General features: G+C 40.1%; 1 protein-coding gene across 1 annotated transcript; it reads left to right on the plus strand.

Annotated features, from left to right (window-relative positions):
- Positions 1–5,853: 5,853 nt before the first annotated feature.
- On the plus strand, positions 5,854–8,946 carry LOC307263918 (putative nuclease HARBI1; the record flags this gene model as incomplete). The annotated part of the gene is made up of 2 exons (XM_080045216.1): positions 5,854–6,671; positions 8,736–8,946. The coding sequence occupies 2 exons, from the start codon at positions 5,854–5,856 to the stop codon at positions 8,944–8,946; spliced, it is 1,029 nt and encodes a 342-aa protein (XP_079901342.1).
- Positions 8,947–10,887: the final 1,941 nt, after the last annotated feature.

Raw genomic sequence — 10,887 nt, forward strand, 5'->3', positions numbered from 1 at the left:
GACACTACTCCTCCGCTGAACTCTCTGCCCCTCTGTGCGCATGGAATGTCCAAAAGTAATATAAGCGCGGGCACGGCGAGTGCGGGTGCATGAGGGAAGCGGCCTTTCCAACAGTAGGAAAAGGGAGACTTGAGTTTTGTTTTGTTGTCCATACTTCTGCATCGCCTTTTTCTATGGTATTCGTAGCTCTATAACGCTTTCACACTAATAACTCTTTCTCCGAACATGCAAGAGTAATACTTACTATGGCCACTAGAGGGTTTTGTCTGTGGAATGTAAATAGACACATTGGGGCTTTTGCTTAGCCTGGCATTCCCAGACCTGCCAGTAGGCGCTGGCAAATTAAATTTGCTGTGCCTGTTGGTCTGGAAACTCTCCGTTGAAGCTTTTTCAAAAAGACCAGGGGCCTCATTTATAAAGCTTGCGGCGCACAAAAACCTTGCGTAGACGGGAAGAAATGTGCGGGAAAATGTGCGGTGGCAAACGTTGGTATTTATAAAGACATTATTTGCGGAGAAGTGTGCGTATTCCTACGCCAACCTTCGACCATGCGTAGAGCCTAACGCAAGGTTTTCCTGACTCGGGGAATCAGCGACACTCAATGGCAACACCACGAAATAAAGCTCAGTCATCAGAAAAACACAGACAAATTATGCTTGGCACCCAATATATTTAGTCAATAAAATATATAAGCTTACCTATAGTTGTGAATATATGGCTACTGTAGTCTATGGTATGCAGTTGTGATGTAGTTTGAATTACTTATCAAGTAGCCTAGGTCTACATGCTTTGGTTATATTTTATAAGTTGAATCTTATAGCGCTACTTTATAATAATATCCTATAGCCTACGTCGGGAGGTGTTTCCGTGAGTGGCCAGCGGGAGAGCAAATTTTAAGAGGTGTGTAAAAAGTAGTTTTGTACAAAGTTAAGCCCAACAGATATTAATTAAAACTGTAATTTCGTTAGATAAAATCATGTTATGAATTTAGCAAATCATTACACACATCTATTTCCCATAACAATTCACCCTGGAAGATATAACTATAATCTGACGTTGTTGGAAATGTGTGGATCTCACGGGAGATAAACAATTCTCTCGAATTGACTATAGGCATTATTTCACTTGTCACACCATATTTTATATAGGCCTACATATAAGACTACAGGTAGGCCTATGCTAATACGTGATATTTCATACAGTACAAAGTTGGGCGAAACTGCTTTACAAAGACTACAACGACTGTGCCAATCATGATATGTGATAAGCGCGCGGGTGTGTATGTGTGTGCCAGTTTCTGCAGCACATGCACGACGTCACAGGCTTTCTTCCTTCACAGTCGCTTTCTTTGCGGCCGCGTTGCCTCCCTTTTTTCCTCATGTCAGTCAAAATTCCGTGCTTATTAAGTGCGTCATCATATTCAGGAGCTATTTAGCATTCGCCATGTATGGTAGATTGTGGGATGAAACTGGGAGGTGAAGTGGGAGGACACGGGGTGGAGATCGTCTGCGCACAATTCACCGCAGGTGGGTATTTATAAAGGGAAGATTGCGTGCAACTGTGCGCCGCACAGTTTTATAAATCTGAATTTTTTTTTGCGCAGCACCTTTTTGGCTTTCTGCGGACGCAATGTTTTAGGATGGTTTCTACGCACACCGTTATAAATGAGGCCCCAGAAACCTTGGCTCACGTTTCAATTGGTTCTATCTAATATGGGCGCACCAGAGCCCTTTGTATGGTACTCTGGGGCGGACGTAACCGGATGACGACAGTGACGTGCATGCGACGTCGAAGCCGTGATAGTAAACATCAAAGATGGCTGCGGATATGTTGTGTGAGTTTGAGACTGCTTTGGCCTCGACCCTTTACGATTTGGAAGACGGCACTCAAATATTTCATTAGCAAGTAAGTGGAATGTTCTGTTTTGCCGACCGACCACGGCAAACGTTTAATTTAACAGTTCGCTAAACGAACGGGGCTTACGTCACCTTGTGCATCGCTCTGATTGGTTGTAGTGCTATCCAACTGCGTGCAGTGGCATTTGAAATGCACGAGTAGGAGCCGCCCCTTGAGTTGGAAATTACTATTGATTGTTCAAGATATCAGGGTCTGGATTTCCAGGCTAGCTTTTGCTATCTCTGTTGAACAGATTTGAGAAATTTTACTCGGATGTTACTCAGACAAAACAACATTTCAGTGGCTTGGAAAACAAAATCTAATCAAACCCTCCTTGATTTTCTCATCACGTCAAGGTTTAGATTTTGTTTGATAGCTTGTGGTCGTCTATCATTCTTCAGGTCAAGGGTGGAGGGCTATAAGGGCGTTGAACCCTCTCAGGACTGCTCTTCTTGTCCAGTCATCTTTAAAATGGACAATGATTGATTGACATAATTCTAAACTTACACTTACACAATTATCATGTCTTTGGGACTCCTGTTTTACGCTAAGTAAAAGTTGTCTGGCAGGCTGGTGTGTTGCCCTGTAGTGAATTTAACAATGAGGCATGGACATACATCAAGGGTATCCAGAAGTCTTTTTTTTTATTTGGTCTCAGTCAAACCAAATTGGAGGGGTGGAAAACCACCATTCACTGCTATTTACCCTCCTGTCTCCAAACCTTATCTGTAAAACATGACTGCAGCTGCTACAAGTTTTTCTTGAGGAAAAGGGATTGTTCACATTGTGTAATATTAACTTAAATTGATGTGGGTCAGTTATTTCCTGCTGTGAGCCTCGCGCTTAATGATTCTTGCTGTTGGGAGGGTTAAGGGGCAGTGGACAATGTCCTGCTGAGTTGCCACTGGGCTGCACAACAGAAAAATATCGTGTCAAAGCCATTGCTGCCTAAAAGTTTGAAAAAGTATAGACCTCCAGGTTATTGTTTCTGCCCTGGTAGAACAGTCATATGCTAGCTTTGTAGCAGTTCAATGTTTTATTAATTTCATTAATAAAAACATCTTTATTTTATATACTGTAGAACAGTTGTTTTCATACACAGTAGCTTTGTATGTGAATTTCTTTAAAGCTATAGTGCATAACTTCTGAGTAATTACAGTAACACTGTCGGCGGATCTACATGAGGTCAAGCCTTCAGTGATTGCACAAGGATTTGATACCTTCCCCTGTACATTCAGGTTGTTTCTTGGCAAAATAATCAACAACTAAAACTTTTCGTGGTCACGTCTTTGAATTTTTCTGAGCTCCTGCACCAGTGTCGGGGGGGCTACACCAGTTTGTAAATGCTGCCATACTGAGAAATACAGAATTTTGTGGAGCTGATAGGCTTCATCAACTTTGTGTCAACTCATTAAGCAATGGCTTGAATATCTTTAAGGTCTGAAGGGGTTTCAATAAGGCACTTCTCTCAACTGCATCTCTCATTAGGTTCATCTTTGCACAATCTTTGGTTATTTTCCTTCCCTTGTAACACCAGCCATCACTTGAGTTATCCACCTCAGACCACATCCCTGTCTTTGACTATCGCCTGCCTGCTATAGCCCTCTTCATTCTTTTGCCGGTTCTGACTCAACCCCTTTTGTCAAATGATGCTGCCTTTTGACCTAGTTAGTTACACTTCTCTGTTTCCACAGCTGTTCTGTCTCCTGAGTCTGCTTTGCATACTAGCACAGTGAAACAGTGTTACACCTTCAGTTTTTAACACAAGGGTTATCATTCTTTTCTCATATGCAAATATATTTAGACGACATCAAACAGCAGGGGTCTATACTTCTGAGTTCATAATTTTAACCCAGCCAGCTTGGCCTTTCTTTAATAATACACCTCATCACTACAATAGCAGGGTAATTCTTCTATGTATTAATGTAGTATGTTCAAAGTAGTGGGTAATAAGGATCTAAAACTATTTGGCAGCTGATTGGCTATTAATACAAATGTACTGCTAATACAATGTAATGGGAAACGGACATTTGGAGCACATCCAAGGTTTGGAATGATCTATGATGGATGAAGGGATGTTGAACAGTCCCATTTGATTCAGCAGCACAAAAGATTATTTAAAGGAAAAAAGTGTATTAACCTTTATTTAACCAAGAACATTCCTATATTTTTCAAGGGAATCTTGGTCAAGACGGCAGCATAAACACATTAAAGTTTCACATTTAGAAATAGAATACAAGACAAACAAAACACAATAAGAAATATCACAATAAAGCATTGATTCCATTTAAAGCAAGTTAGTGCTCAGTAACCGGACATGTACCGTTTGTGGTCAAATAGTCCTTAATCCTGCTTTTGTAATTGTTCATTGTGATTATGGATTTCAGTTTAAGGTGATCCTGTAATTTACACCATGATGAGGGTGCAACAGTTGTAGGCCCTTTCACCAAACGTAGAACGGCTCCAAGGAACGTTGTACATAATAAGACTGCTGGAAAGAGTGTTACGAGTTCTGTTTGTCCTAGGAGCCAGTAGGGAACCCAAATAAGGTTAATGTTCATGCATAATTGCATTATAAAGAAACATATACCAGTGTTCCATTCTACGGGTATTTAAGGAAGACAGACCAATTTTTTTATACAACTTGCAATGGTGAGTTCGGAAGCCAGAATCAGAGACAAATCGTAGTGCAGAGTGATACACTGAATCTAGCATTTTCAGAGACGATGAAATTGCATTCATATATAAAATATCATCTGATTCAATAATGGTTCAAAGAACTGCTCGGACAGTTTTCTTCCTGGCACCAATAGAAAAACACAGTTTCATCCAGAGGTTTTTCGTAAGACAGTCGATATGATATTTATTCTGCGAATCTAGGTTGCGACTCTTTTCATCACTTTGTTATTTAGAGTAACAATCTGGTAGTCATCAATATCACTTATTTTCTTACTTCTTGAAAAGCATATAATTTAGGTTTTTGTCAATATTTACCGTAATTTTCGGACTATAAGCCACGCCTTTTTCCCCATTTTTCGACCCTGTTATTACACAGCACAGTATATGTTCTGTAGCTACTAGGGATGAGCGTTAGTAATCGAGTACTCCTCATTTCAAATGAACTCGATTAGTGTCTGCAGCCTTTAGGCCAGCGGGCCGCCCCTATTTTAAAATGTTATATACGTGTAAAAAACGGATAAAAAAGTTTAACAAAATTAAATATTTTGATGTAAGTGCAATAAACTGAGCGTTGTGCCAAACAGCAACTGCAAATAACTGCCACCTCTGTGCCACCGCAGCGCAGCCTGTGTTCTCCACAGCACCGTGGAGCTGAACACGGTCTCTCCTTTCTCCAGAACATTGTCAGGAATATAACTGTCCAATTATTTCAAAGCAGATGATAAAGTTACGTTTATAAAAAGGGGAGATGACACCTGTTACTCTCAGTTAGTAATGAGCAGTGTTGGGAATAACGCCGTTTAAAATAACGGCGTTAGGTAACGCCGTTATTTTTTCAGTAACGGGGTAATCTAACAAATTACTTTTTCCGTCGTTACAACGCCGTTATCGTTACTGAACGTTAAATGGGGTGCGTTACTGTGAATTGATTGAATAAACTGTGTAATCCGAGCGCACCCCTGGCTCCATACTACACAAACTGCTAGTGAGGAGACCGGGTGGGTTAACAACGAGATAAGCAATTGTTATTTCTTATAGGGCCGGTTTCACAGACAAGGCTTAAGGCTAGTCAGAGACTAAAATGCCGTTTAAAATGGATTAATTTCAAGCTACTTGCACAGACTCAGTTTAAAATAGTCCTAGATTAAAGCTATTCTGGATTAAACAAAGCCAATTGCAAGACTGACGACTAGAGCTACTCTAGGTCTAAATTTGAGCATAAATTAATCCTCCAAGGAGGCAGGTTTAACTTCAGCTTAGTGGTGTTTGTGAGAGAGCATGGACTATTTGGAATATCTAAATGAAGACCAACTACCACTGCAGAGGCCAGCCAGAGGAGTACTTGTGGATAGGTCTAATCCATTCAATTTATTTGATGAATTTACATTTCGAGACCGCTTTCGGATGTATAAAGAAAATGCACTGGAAATAACAACTTTGCTTGAGCCTAGTCTTTCCTCACTGTCTGAAAGAGGTAGGCCTTTACCCACTTCTCTTCAAGTCCTGATCACTCTGAGGTTTTTGGCAACTGGAACATTTCACCGTGAAACCGGTGATTTGTGTGGTGCCAGTGAAGCAACTGTGTGTAGAATAGTTCATAGAGTCTGCAGTGCCATTTGTGAACTAAGGAGTTTCTACATCAAGTTTCCTGATGCTGCAGGCCAAGCCAACTATAAACTCCAATTCTATGAATATGGGCACTTTCCAGGAGTGATCGGCTGTATAGATGGATGTCATGTTCCCATCAAGTGTCCATCAACTCCTGATGCTGAGGAGTACAGGAACCGGAAGAACTGGTTTTCCATCAATGTCCAGGCTGTCTGCACACCTAATTTAGAATTTTCCAACATTGTTGCACGTTGGAAAGGTGCGACTCATGATTCAAGGATTTTTCTAAACTCATCATTGTGTGCTCAGTTTCAGAGAGGACAACATAGCGGCATACTTCTGGGTGACAGTGGATATGGCCAGAGTAACTTTTTATTCACTCCATACATACATCCCACAACAGCTGAGCAGCAAAGATACAACAGAGCTCACATACACACTAGAGGGATGGTTGAGCGGATGTTTGGAGTGTGGAAAAATAGATTCCAGTGTTTAAGTCCAGTGCACGTTTAATCTAGAACTAAGAAATGCAAGACAGTCTTTCTTCTCTGACATCATCACCAAAAACAGCAACAATGCACATGCCCTGTTTGCTGCTGTTGACAGGCTAACAAACCCTCCTGTGTCAGTAGCGTCTGAGCATCTTTCCACGAGGGCCTGCAATGAATTTGCCTCCTTCTTTACTGAGAAAATTCATAAAATAAGACAAGCTGTCACTGCATCAATACCAGGTTCAAGATATGTTTTATCTCTGTACCCATTTAAAACAAATTCAGATGCCATGACAGAGTTTTTTCTGATAAACAAGAAAAACCTGGATGACATTATACAACACCTGAACTCCTCCTCCTGTTGCCTTGACATTCTGCCCACAGGCTTCTTTAAAACTGTTTTTAGCTGTATGGCCTCAGATGTCCTAGAAATTGTCAATATGTCCCTTCGCACTGGTGTATTCCCACAGGCCCTGAAAACAGCTGTCATCAAGCCACTCCTAAAAAAGAAAAATCTAGATACATCACTCATGAACAATTATAGGCCGATATCCAACCTACCATTTTTAAGCAAGATCATTGAAAAAGCTGTTCATCATCAGCTAAATAACTACTTAGCAATGAATAACTGCTTTGATGTCTTTCAGTCAGGTTTTCGACAACACCACAGCACTGAGACTGCTCTGGTTAAGGTCCTCAATGACATCCACTTAAACACAGACAGTGGCAAAAGCTCTGTATTAGTTTTATTGGATCTCAGTGCTGCGTTCGACACAGTTGACCACAGCATATTGCTAGATCGACTTGCAAACTGGGTTGGACTTTCTGGAACTGTGCTAAACTGGTTTCAATCATACTTAAAGGAAAGAGACTACTATGTGTCAATAGGCAATTTCACATCCGAGCGAACAAATATTACATGCGGGGTCCCCCAAGGTTCCATTCTTGGGCCTCTTCTGTTTAACATATACATGCTACCGCTAGCTCAGATTATGAACAAAAACAAATTATGCTACCATAATTATGCAGACGACACACAAATTTACATAACCATATCACCAGGAGACTATGGTCCGATTCAAGCACTAAGTAAATGCATTGAACAAATCAATGACTGGATGTGCCAAAACTTTCTTCAATTAAACAGCGACAAAACTGAAGTAATTGTCTTTGGTGCCAGGGATGAACAATCAAAAGTCAGCGCACAGCTTAAATCTGTTATGTTAGAAAGCACACACCAAGCTAGAAATCTTGGAGTAGTGATAGATTCCGACTTGAATTTCAAAAAACACATTAAATCAATTACTAAGTCAGCCTACTACCACCTTAAAAATATATCGAGAATTAAAGGGCTAATATCTCAGCAGGACTTAGAAAAACTTGTCCATGCATTTATTTTTAGTAGACTTGACTACTGTAATAGTGTCTTTGCAGGCCTTCCTAAAAAATCAATCAGACAGCTTCAGCTAATTCAGAACGCTGCTGCTCGAGTCCTCACTAGGACCAAAAAAGTAGATCACATTACCCCAGTTCTTAGGTCTTTACACTGGCTTCCTGTCACTCAAAGAATTGGTTTTAAAATATCGATGATGGTCTACAAAGCCTTAAATGGTTTAGGGCCAAAATACATTACTGATCTGCTGATACGTTATGAGCCGCCCAGAGCCCTTAGGTCGTCTGGGACAGGTCTTTTAAAAGTCCCCAGAGCTAGGACTAAACAGGGAGAGGCGGCATTCAGCGTTTATGCGCCCAATGTCTGGAACGGACTGCCAGAGAGTCTGAGGTCCGCTGAGACTCTCAGCTCTTTTAAATCGGGTCTCAAAACGTTCTTGTTTCCCTTTTAACCTGTAATTTTTTTTTTTTTTTTTTTTTTTTTTTTGGTAAAATGTTTTAATTCTTTTATTTAAATGTTGTATTTTTATCCATGTTTTAAATTTGTTCCTTTTTTTTTTTTTTTTTTTTTTTGTATTTGTATTCTTTATTTGATTTTAACCCTGTGAAGCACCTTGAGTGGCCCTGTGCCTGAAATGTGCTCTATAAATAAAATTGCCTTGCCTTGCCTTGCCTAAGGAATACACTTCGTTTTGAGCCAAGAAGATGCTGCAAGGTGATCATTGCTACAGCTGTGCTTCACACCTATCTAAAACAGCAGTGCTGCCCTGAACCTCCAATGGAAGAGCATGATCAAGCAGATGTGCCCTTTGCTGAGGCAGGCAATGACCAACGAGGACTTGCACACAGAGTTGCATTCACATTGCAGCATTTCAGTTAGATGGATGCATTCAAATGTAAGATATATTCACTATAATAAAATGATGTCTAAAACAATTCTGTATCACAGGGGGTTGTTGTGATTTAAAATACTGACACGCATCAATAACAAAGTGACAACACATACCATGAACAAACTTTTATTTTTCACCTATAGGCTATCTTCACTGTGATTTGTAATCACAATTGTCTCATTACTGTATCCTTTTTTAATCAAAGCTCTCTCTTCCAACTTTGTGTCCAATTCCACTTGCAGAATTCTCATTTTCATTTCATGCTCTTCCGTCATAAATCGCATTTTCTGCTCATGGAATTCTCGGGCTAACTTTTCATGCAAAGTCATCTTTTTTGTCCTTTGTCGAAAGGTTGTGGCAAGCTCTTCTGTTGGGGACTCTGCAGCAGATGTGGAGGGAACACACTCTCTGGGCACTGGCTCATCACACTTGTCCAGATTACTGTCCTCTGAAAAAGAACACATTTAAAAGCTATTAAAAGCTTGGAATAAATAGTCCTTAAAGTAATTATAACAATAATTACTATAAAGATCCACATAGACAAATACATTTATGAGTTACTTTTGTCTGGTAAATATATTCCATTGTCAGTGTAATCTTGGTATGTATATATATATATGTGTATATATATATATATATATATATATATATATATATATATATATATATTTTTACCAGTTGTGCGAAGATCTTCATCCATGCTGTCCAGATGGTCATCATCTGGTAGGCCTTCCAGGGGTTGTTGGTGCTCTAATATTCCTGAAAGCAGGTCACTGAATTCATCCGATTTATCCTTTTTTGGTGGTCCTCCTCCAGTGTTAAATCTTTCCCTTCTGGTCTCTGCATTCTCTCTTTTTATAGCAAGTTTCAGGTTTTTCCAGAGAGTCTATCAGTGCAGATATCATTCAATATAAGGGATGTCAAAATTATAAAGAAAGATGATAAATACTTAATACTGAATAATTAAGATATCTTACCTGAAGTTGGAGTATTGTTCTCTTTGTAACATTTTCATTAGAATTGAATTCATTGCATATTGCAGCCCAACTACTCTTTTTTTTTTGCTCAGTCCCAGCAGTATGGCTTTTGGATTCAATAATCGGATGGTTTGGAACTATTTGTTTTAAGATATTTTTTTCAAATTCATTAAAGTTTTTTGACCGGACTCTTTGAGCCTCTGCCATTGTTTTTTCTCACAAGCAATGGTGTTTCTGCTCCACTCCGGGTTTTTATGATCACCGTTGGACCAGCAGCATATGCTCATGGGCAGGTGTTTTCATTTAGGCTTACTTACCTTACTCCAGGACTTCATAGTCTCAGACTAACTAAGCCAAACTTAAGCCATATCAATGACAGCGACTTAAACGTCCAGGTTTAACTAGTCCAAATTAAGGCCTACTCCTGGCTTAATCTAGGCCCTGTCTGTGAAACCGGCCCATAATGTTTTAAGATGTGTTTTTTTCAGTGTGGATGACATTATAACTGTCAGTTAGCGCCGTCACGTCAGTCAGCCGGAGCGCTGTTTAGTGAAGTTTATTTTTCTTTCTCTCTCTGTTGTGTGAGCGTGCACGTTGCCGCAGTAACCACCATCAATCCACGGTTGAAACGTGCTCTCCCTGAGTTCTTTTGCATCGCCCTTGTGAGTAAGTGCATGGAGTTGCCCGATCTCTATAAATTATAATTTATGCACGTTACTAAACGGCCGCGATTCGCCGGTTGCAACAGCTGTTTACTGTGTCATCACGAGCCGAATATTGCTATTGTTCTTTTCCTGGGATCTGTATGCTGCTGTGCATGTTAAAGAAGGAAATAAACATAGGATAAATCCTTACTCCTCCTCTCATCGTCTCATGCTTCATAGTCTGACGTTTTAGGCCTTAAGTGATGTTTTAGCCGACACCCCTGAAGTGAATCCAGTGATATTAGCA

Source organism: Ammodytes marinus (genome assembly GCF_949987685.1).
Source record: "Ammodytes marinus genome assembly, chromosome: 17".
NCBI classification, from domain to species: domain Eukaryota; kingdom Metazoa; phylum Chordata; class Actinopteri; order Uranoscopiformes; family Ammodytidae; genus Ammodytes; species Ammodytes marinus.